The 23,477-nt window shown below is 31.5% G+C and overlaps 1 protein-coding gene across 1 annotated transcript; it reads right to left on the minus strand.

Annotated features, from left to right (window-relative positions):
* Nucleotides 1-369: 369 nt before the first annotated feature.
* On the minus strand, nucleotides 370-22,988 carry LOC143083785 (RING finger protein 141-like). The gene is made up of 6 exons (XM_076260127.1): nucleotides 22,912-22,988; nucleotides 20,654-20,814; nucleotides 19,783-19,891; nucleotides 16,973-17,121; nucleotides 13,122-13,232; nucleotides 370-746 (listed from the first exon to the last, which is right to left on the minus strand). Exons 2-6 carry the CDS (start codon nucleotides 20,785-20,787, stop codon nucleotides 596-598), a joined length of 654 nt encoding a protein of 217 aa, XP_076116242.1. The 5' UTR covers nucleotides 20,788-20,814; nucleotides 22,912-22,988; the 3' UTR covers nucleotides 370-595.
* Between the last annotated feature and the right edge of the window lie 489 nt (nucleotides 22,989-23,477).

Raw genomic sequence — 23,477 nt, forward strand, 5'->3', positions numbered from 1 at the left:
AGCATACATCAATAGATATAAACAATTCACCAAAGGTTCATGAGAATTGCTAAAAGCATTTTTGAGTTATTGTCCGAAAACTGGAAAATCCACCCCATTTTCATGAATGAAACCCTGCAACTCAGAAATGTAAAATCTAAAATTTATAAAAATAGAAAGGGAGTTAATGTTCCACATGTTGACGACGGGCGGACAACTGTATACCATAATACATCCCATAAATGGGCATATAATTAGGAATCTGTCAATGTAAGAAAATAATTAATGCAAGCAACAATGACTCAAAAGTTTCTTGTTATGCAATGGCTCTAACTAATGTATCATATCTTTTATTTCTTATATTTGGATTTAATCATAGTACATCATAAATAGCTTTGCGTCTGATATCTTTTTATTTCTAAATAAGTGCAGTCAGCAAACTTTTGCTAGTTGGAAGACCATTAATAAATCAGTTAATTGAATAACAATAGTCTTTTGGTAACTGGTAAATTGATTAAATACAATCAGACACAATATTACCCTTCAAATGTAACATCTCTAACACACACAAAATCTACTGTTTATCACAATAAGTATTCAGCAGTATCCAACGTCATCAGGAATCTTTTCTGTCTGCCAGACTGACCAGGTAACCTTTCACATCTTTTTCATATTCTGTTGTATCTGGTTTTTCTGTTAATACCCAAGTATCTTCCACACTGTTTACTCTTTCTCTACAGATTGGACAAGTCTTACTTGTAACATTCCTGTATAGAAAAAACATAAGTAAAAGTACTATGTATAAAAAATTCAGCTATTTTTATACCACCGCATTAATTAAAAAAAATTTGGTCGTATATTGGTATCGATCATGTTGTTGTCATCGGAAGACAAATGGTTTCCTGATAATAACTTTAGTATAAGTATGTAGAAATCAATAATATTTAAACACAAGGTTTATAACCACTAAAGAAAGATTATGATTGATTTAGGGTTCTGGTCCCAACTGTTTAGGAATCAGGGGTAAAAAAAGGGGCCCAAAAATGCATTTTGTAGTTTCCAGACAATAACTTGTGTTCAAGTGTATGTGTTGCAGCAAATTTGTAAAATCAGTGTTTTGTAAAATCCCTGAAACTTCAGGGATTTTGTATAATTACTGAACTAATTAGTGATTTTATAAAATCCCTGATTATGACCAGGGATTTTATAAAATCACTGAATGAATTAAGATTTATTTTACAGATTCCCTGATTGAATTCAGTGAATTTGTGAAAGAAATAATTATTTTTGATTAAAATTTCTTTAACAGCAGTAACATTCAACAAGTTTGAGGTTAAGTTTTTACTTAGTGAGCAATTTCCCCTTAAGGAAATATTATACAGTAGCAGGGGCAGAAAATAATGTTTTCAAAACTTTTCGTGTTGTTTTCGAGACGATGGTAACAAGAATGTTGTAATTTCGCGATGTTTCTAATAAGAACATTAACATTTCGCGACGTCGCTTTAAATGAAGTGATATATTGCGGAATATTCACTGACGTCATAATCAGGTTGCGCGAATTTCAAAAAAGTACCTGCTTTAAAAGCGGCTATGTCGTTTCTAAAAGATGGCCAAATCCACTGAAGAGCAGTGAGATCAAAGGAAATACTGGAGATGAACAAAAATAAATCAAATACAACTTTGCAAGACAAATTAAAGAAAAGGTAAAAGACACAGAACAGAGTTCTGACAGTATAACATGGAAAGACGGAATAAAAATTGTCAAGCTTTTTAGTCTGGCAAAAGCACTGAATAACTGCCAAAACTGTTCGGCCAAACGGAATCTGCTCAACTTACTAAGAGAAAGAAAAATTGCAGATTTTAGAGCAATCCTACTATTCGTTGCTTAAACTGTAACATGCTGAATAACATTTTAACAAATAAGACATATTACGGAACAAAAAGACGTGCTATTTTTTATATCAGCACAAACATGACCAAAAACTGCAATAGCTAATTATGAGTATAGATTTTATATAGATTGGACCGTTGGTTTTCCCGTTTGAATGGTTTTACACTAGTAATTTTTAGGGCCCTTTATAGCTTGCTGTTTGGTGTGAGCCAAGGATCCGTGTTGAAGGCAGTAACTTGACCTATAATGGTTTACTTTTATAAATTGTTATCTGGATTGAGAGTTGTCTCATTGCCACTCATACCACATCTTCCTATATCTATTAATAGCTGCTTAACGTCCAACGGCAAATATTTAATTTAACAAAATATATGGCGCGTAGGGCGGCCGAATCGTGTCTAGTGTTGGAAGATTTGAAATCAATACACAAAAGTCATTACTACGGTGTGGGGTACAGCTGTGCAATATTTTTCATGACAAGAACATTTATTTTTATTCATTGATAATGAAGTCAATAATCTGGTCTCTTGGTCTCTGGTTGAGATTTGCCTCATTGGTAATCATACCATGTCTTCTTATTTGTATAAGTATCTCCCTTTTGTATACTTCAATGTATTGAGAGATATAATTTGAAGTATCGACAAATGTACACTAATTGCAGACAGACAGACAGACAGATGAGATCAAAAAGTATACACATGTTAAAACTTGTCGCTGTCAAGCTGATGAGCAAATATGAAGTCATGCAGTAGCGTTGTTTCTGAGAAAAGTAACACAATTATAGTTAGATGATCAGACAGAAGAACAAATGAAGTATTTTCAATATAGCTCTACTTCTAAACAAACAAGTATGTCAATATTCATACAGTTACGCCGTATGAAAGGTAATGCAAATTATCTATTGATAAATACATCCTTGAATATTATTCTCTAATACTAGCTGCTGTACTTCCTATGAAATGTTATACTATAACTTCATTTTCAGTCGACTGAGGCAATTATGACATGAAATTGCACAAAACAGCTCAAACTATAGAACAAGAAGTACTCTTTATAATCTAAATTTGAAAGATGATTATCTTTTGAATGTAAAAAGAAAAAAAATCCAAGTACTTTGGGGCCTTTTAAAGCTGACAGGTTTTGTCATTGTTGAAGGTTATACGGTTGTTAATTAATAGTATCACCTCACTTGATTTATAGTTGGTTCACATTTTGCCATGTCAGGGCCTTTGCACTAATGTTGGCTATCCTCTTTCGGTACATGAAGCAATTTAAAACTAATGTCGGACAGAGCTGCACCTGTATATATTCTATACGATTTTTCTGTTTTGCCGTACATCTGACAAAGTAATCTGCTGGGATCCTTTTTATATCCTTTTTTTTATTATGAAAAGGTTCCTGTCTAAATTCCGTTTCGTAAATGTTTAGCCTCATGTTTAGCACAAATGTTTAGCGATTTTATGAATAAGCATCTTATGAATTTTTATGATAAGTATCAACGCTTTGGAAAACATCTTCATATACTTGACAGCATAGTCGTGTACGGCGGGAATGATAACACGACGTTGGTGCGATTACAACTTTTTTATAACGTAATTTAGCGCCATACTGACAGACGTCGTAAAAAATAAAGGTATATAGCTTTTAATGAAAAAATTATAAAGCACATGGACCCATATTTTTTTCTTTTGCAATCAATCAAGTACTGTTTCAAGAACACTCCACCAAAATTTCAAGAAAAAAATCAACGATCAATTTTTATCTGCACTTCCGAAAAGACGCAAAAATATCTTTTTCGGGTAATTAATACTGATAGCGTTTGACATTTTTAGCCGAACAGATTAATCAATTTTACATAGCTCCAATTATTGTATGCTGGTTCATATTCTGGACGCCAGTCTTTGCTCCTTTACAATATAATTCACTACCAAAAAACAATTATGAAGCTTAGAAATGGAAAAATATTAAACACTAAACTTGTTCAAAGGGTATCTACACGTCTCAATCTTCAAAATCAGTTATCTAAAAAAACTACCATCGCTAACATTTTTAACAATAAAAATCGTGGTTAAAACCTTCTATCGATAAGTGTCATGCCAAAAAATGACTTACATGTCCCCGTCTTTCCACCAACAATACGGTAAGGTCCACGGTTAATGGTCGCACATTTTCTTTGAATTTTGAAACTGATATAACTTGAAAAACAAACAGTATTATTTATTTACTCACATGAAACAAACCGGGATGTGGTATTCAGTACTTAGGAGAAACTGGACGATATTTATCTAAACGCACTCAAGAACATCTGTATCATTTTAAAAGACCCAATAAATTCAAAAGTATCATTTACCAACACCTTAAGAAGCACAACCATCCTTTTAAATATTTAGCAGTTCAACCTTTAAAAGTAGTAAATAAGCAGACTGGTGAATCTCATTCAAAGTTTGTACGATCACGGAAAATAATTGAATTAAATTGGATTAAAAAATCACAAACAGTCTACCCTCTCGGTCTTAATGATAATATCATGGGAATTGGTAATACATCTAGAACCGATTCTGTTAACATTTTGGATATAGTTTCTAAAACTGTTCGTAAAAAACGTTCTCACAGCCGTAGAACAAATCGCATTCAAAGAAAATTTCGGACTAATCATACCAATATTTCGGACCTAATTTCTATTTCACAAAACAACGGAAAACATTATCTGTTAACAAAACTCTGTTCATTACCGGTTAATAAGTTAAATAGAATTTTGGAGGATTGCAACACAATTTCATATAGCAGTCCTAAGTATGAAATTGTTCAAATTATTATGGCATATTGTTATTCTAAACTATTTCCCAAAATTGATCGCCCTGAAGATCATAATTTTTTTTTTTATTAAAATAAAGTATGTCAATAAAGGTTTTGATTTTGTAAATATTGCCGGTATATTTAACGACCATTCTGTTAAAGAACAAATTCCTGGATATTTTGACAATACTGAGCTACCTCTTATTTGTTATATTTACAAGAAATCTACCCGGAAATTTGTGTTTAATTATAGCCAACTGTGTAAAGATGTTAATATCATTGAAAATACACCTACGTCCTATTTTGTAGTACCTCCGAATATATTTATGGACCCATTTCCCATGTTATAACAGGAGATCTTAACATCGTTCAAGACCGAGATTTAAAATCATTTCTCAGTAAAGGACCTAAATATCGTCCCCCGTCAATTATCAATTGGAATGAGTGTCGTAATATCATCCACGACTCACTCCATACTTACTGTATGAAATGGATAAAACGGGAAAAAGCTGACAAAAAATCTTTGGACTCTTTTTTTAATTCAGTAATGAAGATAGTTGATATACGTATTCAACATTTTAAAGAACATTTTACTATTAACAATAACCACAAAAAACCTATTTCTCGTATCAAACATAAACTAAAAGAACTATAGCCATGAAATTTGTTTTGTCCCGGCAGATAAAGCTGCTAATAACTTATTATTGTTTTGACGTAAATTTTACATTGAGGTTCTGAAAAAAAAAATCACCAATTCACCAACATTCCAACTGACTCCATTTTCAGAAAACGACATCTGTAACAAACATAAACTTTTAGCTACCGCTTTACAAACAGAGCCAAATACAATGAAAGTCCCAACTATGTACTGGCTTCCGAAGCTACACAAAATACCTTACAAATATAGATTTATTTCGTCTTCAAGCCATTGTTCCACTACTAAATTGTCTATTCTTCTTACCAGCACACTTGGTACAATTAAAAATCTGATAATAAATTGTTCAAATAAGGCCTTCGAAAATAGTGGAATTAATCACTTTTGGAGTGTCAAGAACTCGTTGGAAGTACTTGATAAATTGCATGCTTATATTGGTGATTTTGATCTGTTCAAAGTTTTGATTTTTCTACCCTGTATACCACATTGCCTCACATTCTCATTAAGAAAAAATTCACACACCTAATTAAATGGGCATTTAAAAAGTCAGAATGTGAATATATATGTTCAAACTCTTTATGGTAATTTTTTAGTAGCAATAAACAAAAAAACTATGTCAATTGGACATGCTTTGATACTATATATGCCCTTGAATTTTTACTAGATAACATTTTTGTTTGCTTTGGGAATTCCGTATATCGTCAGATTATCGGAATTCCAATGGGGACTAACTGTGCACCACTTATTGCGGACCTGTTTTTGTATTGCTATGAGTTACAATTTATGACAAAAATAAGCAAAGACCCATCGAAACAACATCTGATAAACAAATTTAATAATACTTTTAGATATTTGGATGATATTTTGGCTCTCAATAATGACGACTTCAGTATATATATTAAAGAAATTTATCCTGCTGAACTTACTTTAAATAAAGCTAATACTAACAATGACCACTGTCCTTTCCTCGATCTTGATATCTATATCACTAACAGAAAGCTGAATACTGAAATTTATGATAAAAGAGATGATTTTTCATTTCCTAATGTTAATTATCCATTTTTAGATGGTGACGTTCCCTTGTCACCATCTTACGGTGTTTATATATCTCAACTTGTACGATTCGCTCGTGTATGTAACAATGTTTTAGATTTTAACGAGAGAAATTTATGTATTACTGAAAAATTATTACACCAGGGTTTTTGGTATCACAAACTAGTTAAAACATTTACTAAATTTTATCATAGGTATAAGGACATCATTCGTAAATATAGCTCAACATGCAGACTTCTTATACATTCAGGTATTTCACATCCAATTTTTTATGGTAATATTCTTTATAAAGCACAAAGGTGTCAGTATTCACCTCAAAAACTTACAAAATCTTTGAATAGACTTATTAAGAAGGGATATAGTTACGATACTGTTGTCAGGTCATTAAAGATTGCTTATTTTGGAGTCAATATTGATTCACTTATAGGGTCTTTGCATCAGAACTAAACACATTTATTCAAAAACCAGTTGTTGGCATGACACGGGTTATGTTCTTCTCATATATGTTATGATGGTATGATACTAAACCCCTAACAGGAAGGATTGTGCCTGATGTTCATATGATGAAATCATAATCTTTCAGTCAGTTAAATTGAAGTCTGGAGCTGGCATGTCAGTTAACTGCTAGTACTAGTCTGTTGTTATTTATGTATTATTGTCATTTTGTTTATTTTCTTTGAATACATCTTCTGACATCAGACTCGGACTTCTCTTGGACTGAATTTTAATGTGCGTATTGTTATGCGTTTACTTTTCTACATTGGCTAGAGGTATAGGGGGAGGGTTGAGATCTCACAAACATGTTTAACCCCGCCGCATTTTTGCGACTGTCCCAAGTCAGGAGCCTCTGGCCTTTGTTAGTCTTGTATTATTTTAATTTTAGTTTCTTGTGTACAATTTGGAAATTAGTATGGAGTTCATTATCACTGAACTAGTATATATATGTTTAGGGGCCAGCTGAAGGACGCCTCCGGGTGCAGGATTTTTTTCGCTACATTGAAGACCTGTTGGTGACCTTTTGCTGTTGTTTTTTTCAATGGTCGGGTTGTTGTCTCTTTGGCACATTCCACATTTCCATTCTCAATTTTATCAATTTCTTAATTTTGCATATATCAATCTTATTCCGGAAAATGATAATTTGGTTTAACCTTTAACTTGTTTCAGCATGTGATGTAGATGCCATGGATCAAGGGAACGTTTTACAAAAAAACCCGGTTAAGTTATGACTTTTTGTTCAAAAGTATTGTTACTTTCTTTAAAAGTCATTATTTATGGATTTTCTGGAATTTTCTCCCAAATATGCAAATTTCAATCCAAATTATCTCAAAAAGTAAGTCATGAAGGTACTTTTTTCTTTTCATATTTGGAAAGTACACATTAAAATTGACCTACTATCAAAATTTTAGGAAAAAATCAACCAGAGATCTCTACTGTATCGTATGCCCTTAACAAATGACAAACTGTAGAAAAATCAGTATTTACAACAAGAGCAAAAAAGTCATTTCAATAATCGAGGGAAACATTAAAATGTAACATATGGAACCAATTTTTAAACCTTTTACTAAAAGCCCACAGAAAAGAAACAATATAAGTTCTTTATTTTTTGGCTTGTTCATTGCTGCAAGTTTTGTTAATCTAAAATCGATTTTACATATATCCATATAGGTAAATCAATTTTTCCCAAATTAAGTTAAGAAGGGGGTAGGGGGGGTGAGAAACACATATGGAAAGAGTTTGACATGTATTTGTTTAAGCTATGTCACAATGATCCATTGGCAAATATTACATAAAATTGAGAATGGAAATGGGGAATGTGTCAAAGAGACAACAACCCGCCCAAATAAAAAACAACAGCAGAGGGTCACCAACAGGTCTTCAATGTAGCGAGAAATTCCCGCACCCGTGGCGTCCTTCAGCTGGCCCCTAAACAAATATATACTAGTCCAGTGATAATGAACGCCATACTAATTTCCAAATTGTACACAAGAAACTAAAATTAAAATAATACAAGACTAACAAAGGCCAGAGGCTCCTGACTTGGGACAGGCGCAAAAATGCAGCGGGGTTAAACATGTTTGTGAGATCTCAACCCTCCCCCTATACCTCTAACCAATGTAGTAAAGTAAACGCATAACAATACGCACATTAAAATTCAGTTCAAGAGAAATCCGAGTCTGATGTCAGAAGATGTAACCAAAGAAAATAAACAAAATGACAATAATACATAAATAACAACAGACTACTAGCAGTTAACTGACATGCCAGCTCCAGACTTCAACTAAACTGACTGAAAGATTATGATTTCATCATATGAACATCAGGCACAATCCTTCCCCTTAGGGGTTTAGTATCATACCATCATAACATATATGAGAAGAACATAACCCGTGTCATGCCAACAACTGTTTTTAGAATAAATGTGTTTAGTTCCGATGCAAAGACCTTTGAGTGACTCAATATTAACGCCAAAATATGCAATCTTTAATGACTTGACAACAGTATCGTAATTATATCCCTTCTTAATAAGTCTATTCAAAGGTTTTGTAAGTTTCTGAGGTGAATACTGACACCTTTGTGCTTTATAAAGAATATTACCATAAAAAATTGGATGTGAAATACCTGAACGTATTAGAAGTTTGCATGTTGAGCTATATTTACGAATGATGTCTTTATACCGATGATAAAATTTAGTAAATGTTTTGACTAGTTTGTGATATCGAAAACCCTGGTGTAATAATTTTTCAGTAATACATAAATTTCTCTCGTTAAAATCTAAAACATTGTTACATACACGAGCGAATCGTACAAGTTGAGATATATAAACACCGTAAGATGGTGACAAGGGAACGTCACCATCTAAAAATGGATAATTAACGATAGGAAATGAAAAATCATCCCTTTTATCATAAATTTTAGTATTCAGCTTTCCATTAGTGATATAGATATCAAGATCGAGAAAAGGGCAGTGGTCATTGTTAGTATTAGCTTTATTTAAAGTAAGTTCAACAGGATAAATTTCATTAATATACATACTGAAGTCGTCATTATTGAGAGTCAAAATATCATCCAAATATCTAAAAGTATTATTAAATTTGTTTATCAGATGTTGTTTCGATGGGTCTTTGCTTATTTTTGTCATAAATTGTAACTCATAACAATACAAAAACAGGTCCGCAATAAGTGGTGCACAGTTAGTCCCCATTGGAATTCCGATAATCTGACGATATACGGAATCCCCAAAGCGAACAAAAATGTTATCTAGTAAAAATTCAAGGGCATATATAGTATCAAAGCATGTCCAATGAACATAGTTTTTTTGTTTATTGCTACTAAAAAATGACCTAAAAGAGTTTGAACATATATATTCACATTCTGATTTTTTGAATGCCCATTTAATTAGGTGTGTGAATTTTTTCTTAATGAGAATGTGAGGCAATGTGGTATACAGGGTAGAAAAATCAAAACTTTGAACAGATTCAAAATCACCAATATAAGCATGCAATTTATCAAGTACTTCCAACGAGTTCTTGACACTCCAAAAGTAATTTATTCCACTATTTTCGAAGGCCTTATTTGAACAATTTATTATCAGGTTTTTAATTGTACCAAGTGTGCTGGTAAGAAGAATAGACAATTTAGTAGTTGAACAATGGCTTGAAGACGAAATAAATCTATATTTGTAAGGGGTTTTGTGTAGCTTCGGAAGCCAATACATAGTTGGGACTTTCATTGTATTTGGCTCTGCTTGTAAAGCGGTGCCTAAAAGTTTATGTTTGTTACAGATTTCGTTTTCTGAAAATGGAGTCAGTTGGAATGTTGGTGAATTGGTGATTTCCTTTTTCAGAACCTCAATGTAAAATTTACGTCAAACAATAATAATATTTTTAGCAGCTTTATCTGCCGGGACAAAAACAAATTCCTTGGCTAGTTCTTTTAGTTTATGTTTGATACGAGAAATAGGTTTATTGTTGTTATTGTTTATAGTAAAATGTTCTTTAAAATGTTGAATACGTATATCAACTATCTTCATTACTGAATTAAAAAAAGAGTCCAAAGATTTTTTGTCAGCTTTTTCCCGTTTTATCCATTTCATACAGTAAGTATGGAGTGAGTCGTGGATGATATTACGACACTCATTCCAATTAATAATTGACGGGGGACGATATTTAGGTCCTTTACTGAGGAATGATTTTAACTCTCGGTCTTGAACGATGTTAAGATCTCCTGTTATAACATGGGAAATGGGTCCATAAATATATTCGGAATTACTGCAATTACATGAAGTAGGTGTATTTTCACTGATATTAACATCTTTACACAATTGACTATAATTAAACAAAAATTTCCGGGTAGATTTCTTGTAAATATAACAAATAAGAGGTAGCTCAGTATTGTCAAAATATCCAGGAATTTGTTCCTTAACAGAATGGTCGTTAAATATACCGGCAATATTTACAAAATCAAAGCCTTTATTGACATACTTAATTTTAATAAAATGTTTTTTATGATCTTCAGGGCGATCAATTTTGGGAAATAATTTAGAATAACAATATGCCATAATAATTTGAACAATTTCATACTTAGGACTGCTATATGAAATTGTGTTGCAATCCTCCAAAATTTTATTTAACTTATTAACCGGTAACGAACAGAGTTTTGTTAACAGATAATGTCTGCTGTTGTTTTTTGAAATAGAAATTAGGTCCGAAATATTGGTATGATTGGCCCGAAATTTTCTCTGATTGCGATTACATGCATATCTTATCGTGACATGGAAATTAATATATAAAGAGCAAATAAGTTGTATTATTAATGTGCAGCTTATAAAAGTCATTCATATCCACAAAATAATAATATAGTAAAACAAAAAGACAACAGATAAGTAGAGATAACAAAAGTTTGTTTTGTACTTGAATTTCTTACTTCATCATATCCACCAGATACATGTTTCATAAAGTATTTATACTTTTTCCATTTTTTATCTATCAAATTAAAAGTAAATATTTGTATGTATGAAGTTCTTCCGAATGTAGAGATGCAAAAAAAAGTACTAAAACAATATTCATCATTCAAAAATAAGTAAATTTCTATTATCATTTATAATCTCTGTAAAATAGTTTTAAGTTAGTTATTTATTAGTCAAATATATTTCAAAATCATTGGTCTTTTTGTATTTAATATGAAAAATACATTTCTATTCTCAAGATTAAACCTTTAATCAGAGATTTTACAAAACCCCTAGCAATATTTTCAGTGATTTTTTAAAATCCCTGACATCACTGTCAGTGATTTTACATAATCACTAATTATTCCAGGGATTTTTCAAAATCACTGATTAAACAAATTCACTGTAACATATGCATCTCTCTGAAATTATACCACAGTTTCCTTACTACAAAGGGATGGTAAGAATTGACTTTGGAGGGTTATGGTTCAAACCATTTAGGTATAAGGGGCAAAAAAGGGGAAACACAAGGTTTTTTTTGGTTAAAGGACAATTGAGACAATTTAAAAGCAGTGTAAGGGAGGTAATGAATATCAATTTAAAATAACAATGTTTGGTTACCTCCCTTACACTGCTTGTAAATTATGAATTAAGAAATGATGATTGTCCTGAAGTTGTTAGCTGTCAATTTATTTTTAGCAGTTACTATTAATTACTAGAAATTTTAGCCATGACTGTGTTTGCCATTTTATATTTTAAAACTTTTATGATGTATTTAAATGGCAAACTCCATTAAAAATTTGAATTTAGATACTGATCATTTCTTGCGGGAAAGAACTTATTTTTGAAATAAGTTAAAGGGGGAAGTGAAAAAAAATTGGAGAGGGGAACAATATTTCTCATTTCAGATTTCAGAAATGAAAAGAAAAAATTTGTGGGGGTTAATATTCAACAGCATAGCGTATTACACAAAAGCAAAAAAATAGAATATAAATTCAAATCATATAACCAATTTGCAGTTCTTTGACTACACTTATTCTGTGTCAGAAACCTATTATGTGTCAAAAATTTAATTACAATCCAAATTCAGACCGGTATCAAGCATGAATATTGTGTCCTTTTGACCCCAGCTTTTCAGGGTTGGACATCTGCAGTTGTATCCAGTTGCGCTCATCGAAGCAATTTATTCCGATTGTAAGGGATCTTAATTCCAGAATGTTTAAAGCAACACCTCCAAAATTCATAATTGATCTGTATTTTGCTGTAAGAAGCATTTTGTATAAGTTTCATAGCATTTGGTTGAGGCAAACTAAAGTTAGAGAATGGAAATGAAATATTTAGCAGTTTTTAGTTTTGTAAAGAGATATGTCGCTAGAACAATAAAATTGACACTTTAAAAATTCTTATTTGATCTGTATTTTGTGGTAATAAGCATTGTGAATAACTTTCATACCATTTGTTTAAAGCAAACTAAAGTTAGAGAACAAAAACGAAAAATTTTGCAATTTGCCCAATTGTAAAGGGCCACCGTAACTGTATAACGGTTTAATAGACCCCACCAAAATTCATACCTGATCTGTATTTTGTGGTAATAAGCATTGTGTATAAGTTTCGTACCAGTTGGTTGAGGCAATCTAAGCTAAGAAGAATGGAAACCAAGTTCTGGTTTTGCCATAGTGTGTTTACAAGCCTATATAGGAAATTTGTATTTCGCTGAATATTTAATTTCGTGGTTTATCTGTACCAACCAAATCCACGAAAAATTGGTGTCCAACAAATAATAATGAATTCACAGTACTTACCATTCCTTTATACATTGTTCACAGAATCTATGTGTACATGGGAGTATCAGTTCTGGTTTACTTTCCATACATATGCAACATTCCTCCTCTTCCTCAGCGTCATTTCCTGATCTGACAAATATTACTGATGTTATAGATAAACATGCTTCTGATACTTGCAGGTTTCATAAGAGTGAGAAAGGGATATTAGCTTTAGATGGACATGAGTTATTCAATTTTCAATATAATAATAAAAGAGCGTGTATTATTACTATTTAAATGAAATAACAAGAGTTGATATCAAGGGATATATCTAATTTTCACAAGTCATATAATAGAAAACCTATTTCTCTTATGGTCAATACTCCAAATGTGTAAATCGAAATTCCTAAAATGTTGATCTAGTCTTTTGTACATTCCAGTATGAGGTCATGTGTCCTTTTACAGTGTAATACTTTAAAATCAGACATTTTAAGACTATTTGTATGCTACTGATTCATATAATAGAATTTGTTGACAAAAAGAAGATTGTCAGGTGAAATGTGCCAGTGCTTTGTATATTATTGAAAAAATCACAATGTCTATTGCCATGGACACAATGTACATTGTCTTAACATTTGAAAGCCACCATTGAACCAACTAATAACCAATGCAAATGTTATACTTTGACTTGTGATGCTGGATAATCCAATCAAATTGATGCAGATTTCCGTATCACTTTTTTATATCACACTCAGTACAGTGTGATATGAGATATATCAATACATGCTAGAAATAGATAACAGGTCACAACCATAAGAGAATTTTTTTTTTATAATTCTTCTTAAAAGTACTTCTAAACAGTTTGAGCCTATCTTTTACAGTTTTTTAAGATATAAGACAAAAACAGGACAATATTCATTTGAATCAATAACTCCTATATAAGAAGAGGATTTGAGTTTAGTGTGGTGTCCATTAAGCTGAACAAGTATAACATTATTGACTGGAGGCCAGCTGAAGCCATTCTTAGGGTGTGGAATTTTCTTGATGTTTTGAAGACCCATTGTTGGCCTTGGGTTGTTTTCTGTTCTTTGGTCATGATGTTGTTTCTTTGACATATTCCCTGCTTCAATTCTAAATTCTATTTTATATAATGTTGCACCAATCAGATTTTTTTTTATCTATCATGGTTTTCAAAGACTTAAGGGCATACAATACAGTTACAGGGGAGGTAATGACGTTGCTAACATAAATTGATATTTTCGCAATGTCAAACTATGACATATTTGATTTGGGTCATGGGGGTTGTATAATATAAAAAGCATAAATAAATGTACTACAAATAAGAAAATATTCAACTGTATCTCAAGATAAAGAGCCTAGTGAATTTTTTTTTTTAAATTGTTGAAATTAAAATCTGAACTATGTAGTCACAATTTAGGATGTATAAGATAACATAAAATTGACAAATACATCAACTGTTGTTTGTTGAAGCAGCACAAATAAATACCAAAAGCTGCCAATTAATATTTTATAAATTTATTTTCATCATAGTTAAATTATTAATCACATGCAGTAGAGGTGTTTTAAGAAGATAATATATGCAGACAACTACTGAGTACTGTTTTATTTAAACTCATGATATGTACACACAGATTCAAGTCGTTGAAAACTAGTGCCAAAAAGGGATTAAAATACATCATGTACATGTTTTACTGCAAAATGCATTTTTTGATTTTGAAACTGAGTGAGGACAATGGAAACTATTTTTTTTATTTTCTGTTTATATTGTTGGGTTATTTAATTGAATGGTTTGTCAAAAAGTGAATAAAAATTACTTGAGGTTGTTATACTAATATAAACTTTGTGTGCAACATGAGGGGGGGGGGGGGGGGGGGAGTTCTTCCTCATAATTTCCAAAACAAAAAATTTAACCCTATTACATGTAATTGTTTTCAGAAACATACAGGAACAGTATTATTTAACAATAATAAATGATGCCATCTCAAGATTAATCAGAAGCAGCAGACAACACCTTTTGTTATTTCACTTTTGGGAAAAAATCACTTCCCTTCAGCAGAGACAATTTTTTTTTTTTTTTTTTTTCCCCTTTCCAATTCTGAAAAAAATAATTTTCCCTTCCCTTCTAAAACAAATATATTTTTTTTCACTTCCCTTTGACAATGTTTTTCTTTTTTTTTTAAATGAGAAAGAAAACAATTTGTACATAAAAATAATCATCTCGGCATCTTTCAGGTTTTTTTTACTCTCTGTCAACATTGTTTTTCAAAACAACTTTTAAAATTTTGTATGCTGAACAAGACTTTTAAAAACCTCTGTCACAAGACGAGATACACCATGGAAACTAATTTACACTCGATCAAAATACGAATAAGATTGCAGAATATTGTCTCATCTTTCGAAACCACTTTTATGTAAAATAATAAAGCTATGAGATGTAACAACACATGTGTTTATGAACCGCACTATTTATATAGACTCAGCTGTTAATTTTGTCAATATCCAGTTCTATTTTAATGAAAGTTGACTTTCGTTTTGTCGACCTACATACTGCAGTACAGCCTTTCAATGAAAAGAAATAAAATCCGTAGCACTACAGACTCATGAGAGTGTCTAAAACGATGATAAAAGACTCCGACTCAATTGGTAATGAAAGGTTGACTGTCAAACGGCAACGAGAAATAATAATTTACAGTCGTACACCTGATGGCGACAATCAAAGTTTTGATTTCAGGTTGTTTTACAAATATAAACTTTCTCACAACTCCAAAATATACGGACAATCACTACTTTTGTACAAGTTAAACGACTTTCATGACCGCAGGTTAAGTTTTCTAAATGTTTCAACTCGAAATGAAACTCCTGACCACGATTGTTTATGATTCCGCCATTTTCTTTTCACGAGGTTTTTTTTTCTTAACAATCTTTGAAAAAGACATATTTTAACAGTGTTTTTACGCCCGATACTAAAATATCGAATGCATTTGGTGTTTATCATAACATCTATGGAGCAACGGGGCCAAGAAACATGTTTAAACATTATTTTTACTGTTTGCACTGTGACCGTCTAAAAATAAAAATCTATGTATCCTTAAGGATACATTCGGCATCTACACCGGTGTGCCAAAAGGATACATTCGGCATGCGCGTGGGTGTGCCAAAAGGATACATTCGGCATGAAAGGGTTAATGGGATAAGATTCAGTTTTCGACTGATAATTTATCATTCAAACTCATCTAAGTTGAAAACGAGTTCATGGACCCCACTGTTTTAAAATACCTCTTGGTTTGATTAGGTAAACAGATTATGTGTGCCAATTTACATGAAAACGTAAATAGTAAATTGAACAAATTGAAGGGACACTTATATAAAACAGAATTTACAAAATAATTTAAAAAAAAACAGCATGTTTAAAACAAAAAAGTTATGTATTTCTGTTGAAAGGAAAAATACGTCCACAAATCTGAACTTTTAGCAAATATTTAAAATTTGGACCTCATTTTACTCAAAAAGTAGCACATGAAGGTATATTTTTTATAACATATTTGATTTAATCATGCGAAATATAGCCTTTATGCAAATTGTCTGAAAAATTTCAATATAGGATCAAAACTGTATCATATGCCCTGAACAATTTGATAGAACCCAGAAAGTTGGACAAACATTTTTCCTCCAAAACTATATGCAAAATAATTAAGTCCATCTATAAGAAATTAAAATTTCTGGAGCAAAATATTGAAAACATTTAAATATTTAACTGATAGATTTTATAGATAGACTCTAAATATTGCCCTCAGAATATTTCCATACAAGAATTAAACATAATTGAGCCCAATAAGTTGGCATTTATGAATCTATATTTTAATACCTACTGTTCAAATATGACTGAAGCACATATATCCACACGACTTCTATCTGTTGGCAAGGCTGATACTTGTTCTGTTATTTCCTTGTATATTTCTATGTACTGTTTTAAGGTTAGGAGTCGAGTTGATAGAATATGATTTCTGATTGCATGAACCTGGAAAATTAACGTAAATATATGTATCAGTATAAACATTGATTTTGTTATCAATATATAAAACTAACCAAACTGACTTTTATTAGTGTTAACATATAATAGAAATAAAACAAATAAAGGTATCCATTCATGACATTAAATCAGTACATTCTCAGCAAAAAGCAAAGAAGCAGTGCTTTTATTATTGTATTTCGTCTCAAATTCACAGTGAAGCCTACAACTCTCACCTCACTGCAAGTTAAAGGCTGCCTAGAACTGGTTTGAGTAGAATTCCTGGCAAAATAATTTGGGTAGACTTTGGGGCATAACTTCGTTCATATATCACATAAAATTGTCAGGCGTATAAACATGACAAACACTGATTATGTATTAAATAATGTCTTGCACTGTAAACTGCATTAACATTTTCCAAAAATAAAAACATTGGAAACACAAGGAGAAGTGAAGATGTCTAACACTGAAAACAACAGGCATATCAACACTATCTAACAATGCTAATAAATATTGGAAATTAGAATGTTTTTAGAAAAAATCACTCCAACAAAAAATTATTTGACTGAAGTAAAGGATAGATAATTTTCTATAATTCATTTTTTTTTAAAACTTTTTATATTAGATATAGGAAGATGTGGTATACCCTAAGTGCCAATGAGACAACACTCCATCCAAGTAATAATTTATAAAAGTAAACCATTGCAGGTCAAGGTAGGGCCTTCAACACAGAGCCTTGGCTCAAATGGAACAGCAAGCTATAAATGGCCCCAAAATTTATTAGTGACATAAACAGACGACAACTACTGAACATCAGATTCCTGACTTAGGACAGGTGCAAAAAATTGCAGTGGGATTAAACATTAAAATGGTACCAAATCTTTTCCCTTTTCTGAAACAATAGTATAACATCACAACATAGAAAGACACACTTATAAGATATCAATTTGAAGGCTTGGTAACTCAATCAAACCAGATGCTCTGCAGGGCGCAGCTTTATATGACCAGAGGGTGAACCCTGAACACTTTGGGCAAGTATGGACACAATATTTAAGCTTGATACAGTTCTGAATTAGGATTGTGATTAAATAGTTGACACAGCATAGGTTTCTGACACAGAATGAATGTGGTCTAATGAACTAAAATAAATTAATTTTACCTATTATGGTCAAATATCCAAAATCTAAATACATGAATACATGGCCATGGATTGATTCAGCATATCAAAGAATCCCAAGAATTCAATATTTTATGAAATCAAAGTTTATCTTTGGACCCTTTTGACCTCAATGTGGACCAATTTGATAACAGGGCAGAAAAATCAAAAATCTAAATGCATGGTTCTTTGATAACAGGGCAGAAAAATCAAAAATCTAAATGCATGGTTCTAACCATGCATTTAGATTTTTGATTTTTCTGCCCTGTTATCAAATTGGTCCACATTGAGGTCAAAAGGGCTACCATGCATTTAGATTTTTGATTTTTCTGCCCTGTTATCAAATTGGTCCACATTGAGGTCAAAAGGGTCCAAAGATAAACTTTGATTTCATAAAATATTGAATTCTTGGGATTCTTTGATATGCTGAATCAATCCATGGCCATGTATATAACAAACCAAAGAACCCCATATATTCATTTGTACAGTGTGTGTGTCATTTTGGTGCAGAGTTGTCTCATTTTCAATCATACCACATCTTCTTTTTTAATATTCAATTTTTTTTTTAAATCAAAGTGAACAAAGTTAAATTTTGGACCTCGATTTTGACCACCTTGAATACTGGGCCATTAATCAAAAATCTAAATACATGTTTAGATTCAGCATATCAATGAACCCCAAGAATTTAATTTTTGTTAAAATCAAACTGAGTTTTATTTTGGACCCTTTGGACCATAATGTAGACAAATTTAAAAACGGGACCCAAAATTTAAAATCTAGATACATGATTAAATCATTATATTTATCTGGAAACCATCCGTCTTTGAATGACTCTGACGACGACAACAACAATGTAATACCTATGTATGACCAAAATTTTTTAATTTTTGCTGTCGTATAAAAACGTTGTGACACAAATTAACACACAATGTTAACACTCGACTTTTTACAAAACTTGAAAAGGATTTGAGATGAATAAGTGATGCATCTAAAAAACATTCATTGTAGCACTATTCTAACCCTAAAGCAATCAATCAATCTAGCTACTCATAAAGCAATATATGTTGAACAAATTTCAAAATTAGGTGAGCACTAGTTTTGTAAAATCTAATCCTATATTTTTCAACAATTTTACCAACGTGGCTATATTGTGTTTCCTTCTTTACTGACAATGACCAATGGCTAACATTGTTTTGTTGGTTGATTAATTGTTGGTGTTCTCTTTTAAGCGCCACTTTATGACTTTATTGTGGCAGTCAGTTTTTATGGGTGGTGGATGCTGGATTGCCAAGAGAATACCACTGACCTTTAATAGAAAAACTGACAATCCTAGTGAATTAAGATTGGAATCTAGTGAACCCACATGAGAGGATTTTTAACTCATAACCTCAGTATTGACTGGCTAGTGATTACAGTAGTAGAACTACTGAGACCACTTGGCCATCGAAGCCCATTAAATTGTTTTGAAGTAAACATGTACAATGTGAGATGTAAATGGGATGATGGTGTCAAACCTTTTTACAGGATATCCTGACTGTAGTCTTCCAGAACACTGAGGTATCTGTACCATCTTGTACAGAAAACTTCAACTGTTTACCTCTCTGGTCACTAAATGAAGAGGTTCTGGAAAACAAATATCATATCATTATTCATCACCTTGTTCATTTTTTTGTGATGCTCTATTGTGTTTTGTTTTCATTTACACATCACAACATATATATAGTACAATGTATTTATGTAAAATAATTTACTGATGGTTTATCTTATAAAGTCTTCCAATTTCTTGTTTGACTCCCAAGAAACTCCTTAAGAAAATCTACTATGTAAGACATTCATTTAAATTTAAAATCATCAATATGTTATTGAAGAACAAAAAAGTGATTACAGTTAATTGTAAAATTTTCTCCTGCACAAAACCATTTCATCTAATTTTCAAAAATTCTAATTTTTTTTTGCATGGCACAATAAATAAAGTTAAGAGTGTGAAACAGCTAATTCAGCATTTTTTTACTTATAAAGAGACATAACTCCAGAATGATGAGAGTGACAACAACCAAATCAGATCTTTGGAAAAGAAGGAAATACATAATTCGCTCGGATTATTTACATGATTTATGTTTATTACCAAATACAGGTCATTCAGAAAATTATATATAAGAGTCTATAAAAATTGACCATACAGCAAATCATAATGTATGTTAGAGAGTCGTATTGTACAATTGTACAATACTTTCAAAATTATAATATCGACTGGTTGGTGTGATCATGCCAGTACACTTAAAATACTTTTGACTGTTTTTATCATTTTATGTCCTTGTAAAACAGCTAGTTCATTTAATGTTTCATTTCTTGTACAGATTAATATCTATTTTACAATTTACTTACATTTCATTTAATTCTAAAACTGACTTGAGAAAATCTTCATATGAGAGATGTGCTATCCTTTTGATAATACCAATATGTGAATGAAGTTTTTTAAAGACTCTTTCAGGATCAGGTAAACTGTGTCCATTGCCCATACTACATATTTTGCCTTCACATTTATTCTGAAAAAAAGATTGCTAATATATATACTATTCAAATACCATTCAATTTGGCTTTTTTCTATTTGATTAAAATAGTGCATTTTAAATTGATCCTCTGTTGTGTCTCCACTTCTCCCTATTCAGCTGTTAGATTGAAGTAAGTTAAAACTTTTTGTTGGCATTGGTGACCACTGCATTTTGAATTGTCACTGTTTTAACTATGAGACAAAAAAACTGCAGCCAGCCGGCATAAGGGAAATTATTACCTCAGTTTTGATGATAAATATTTCAAACTGATGCAACTTAAAAGGGACCTTTACTAGCTATATATAGTACTCCAGAATGGCTATATATAGTACTCCAGAATGGCAAGATGGAATCTTGTTAATCAAATCTGACCTCAATTTTGGTAAGTTAGTTAATTAATGTATCAACGTTTAAAAAAGGAAATGACCATCACATGTAGATGGTAAATCAAGAAATTTTAAAATAGAAACACATAAATTTTTACATCATTTATCAATCAATGAAGAACCACAACTACGTACTGAGCAGCATAAGTAAACAGATCAAAAATATCAAAATCAGAAATATCAACACTGACCTGATTTTTTAAAATCTATTGTTTTTTTTTATCATTTCAAACAATGTTTACATTTTATCTTCATGCACCAAAAATAACTGATAACGACAATTGGCAAGAGTTATTACCCTAATTCATCATGAAGATAACCCTATTATAGTTACAACCATCATACAATGTAAGAGTAAAACTAAATTCCCTGATTATCACCTCTCAGCAGGGATATTAAAAAACTAGACATGCTAGAGGATCTAAAGAGCCTGTGTTACTATAATAACATATACATGATATATGAGAAGAACATCAGGGATAGTTGTGTGACGCCAACAGTTCAAGAGGCGCAGATTTTAGAATAGCAATAAGGTCTATAAATATCCTGACTGCTACAATGAAGTATGAATGAGCAGTCCAGTGGACAATCATTAATTTATATAACTCAATAAACATGATTGCAAGGATTATAGTAAACATTGATAAAAAGGTTCTGATGGACAGTATGCATGTTGAAGGCCATACATTGACCTATAATCATGATAATGGTTTACTTTTATACCTATGTGTCTGAGGTTTATTAATAAAGTTTTGTCTATTGTCTTTAAATTGTTATTTGGATGGAGAGTTGTCTCATTGGCACTTACACCACATCTTCCTATATCTATCATGTCTATGTGAAGTATTTACATTGTTAAGGTTCATCTATACACTTCCACAAAAATGGCTGTGTTTATGTTTATAAACCATGAAATTTTCTCTGAATACAGACAAAACTGTGTAATTCTATTTAATTAGTTTTAACTCCTGATAGCACATACATAGATATATACAAGTTGTTTTTATTTTGTGTTTTTTTAAAACATTTTCTTTCCTCACCACAGGACGGTGACGGTGACAGGTGGTGTAAAAATAAACAGTCACATGAAATCTTAATCAAACTCTGTCGGCCTGGCATTGCCTGGGTAAACAGAATAATCCAGTTGTTAAATTACAATCACTCCTCTGACCAGCTAGTGTCTGGAGGACAACTGTAAGGGAACGCTAGCGCTGTAATTAATCGAATTAGGATATGAACACAGCTATTATATCTGTTAAAGTGTAAAGTCTAGACAGAGACATATAATACATTATAATATTATTATGTCTCTGGTCTAGATGAACCCTGAGACTACTATAACCATGATAACAGTGTTATATTAGTCTCAGATGAACCTTTAAATGCAGTTTTTTTTTTTCTTCTTCTTTTTTTACCTAATGTAAACATATGAAATTATCAACATAGCACAAAGACTGGGTTTCTATTAAGCCAGTTTCCTGTAGTATAGAAGAAAAAATATAGCTATTTTAACCGTTTAACGTCTTTAATATTCATTCATTTTTTTTAGTTCTGTTTTCTGAAAGCCTATAATCTATAAAACAGTGTAATTAGGTTAATAAATAATTTGATTCAAGTTGTTTGTACGGTAGTTACTGAATATTATGTTTCTGTGGGGTTGTATATTGTGATAATTGAATTTGAAATGTATAATCATGATAATTACACAATTTTCACTTGTCTTCTCTAACACCTTCTGTGAATTACGTCATCATAAGGTGTGTACACAACAGGAAATGCTATTTTTACCTTTCTTGTTTTGCAATTGGCCAGTGTTTGGCAACTCGCCTATCATTGCATGCAAATATGGCTACAATCGCAAGAAGATATATTAAAATTGTTTCAACTTTCAGTCACCAGTGGGTAAATCGAAACAAATGAACTAAGCAGGCTCGCGGGTGTAATTTTTTTTTTAAAAGGGTTTTCTACAAATAAGCTTTATCATATATACCAGAGACATATATATGTATATATGTCTCTGTATATACTTAATTGAAAAATAAAATTAAAATATGGGGTTCATTTAAGCTTACAATCTGCTTTCGAAAGAACCATGTATTTTCTTTGTTTCTTTTGAACTATTAGGAGAAAAAAGTAATATCGAACCTGGGAACAGTATATATGTTCCTGATCGAACTAAAAAAAAAAAGAACTAAATTACAGATATCGCTAAAATTTTACAATAGTTAAGTTTAAATACAGTTAATTAAAAAAAAATGCATGCATGTGCGT

This window comes from Mytilus galloprovincialis, chromosome 7, assembly GCF_965363235.1.
Source record: "Mytilus galloprovincialis chromosome 7, xbMytGall1.hap1.1, whole genome shotgun sequence".
Taxonomy (NCBI): domain Eukaryota; kingdom Metazoa; phylum Mollusca; class Bivalvia; order Mytilida; family Mytilidae; genus Mytilus; species Mytilus galloprovincialis.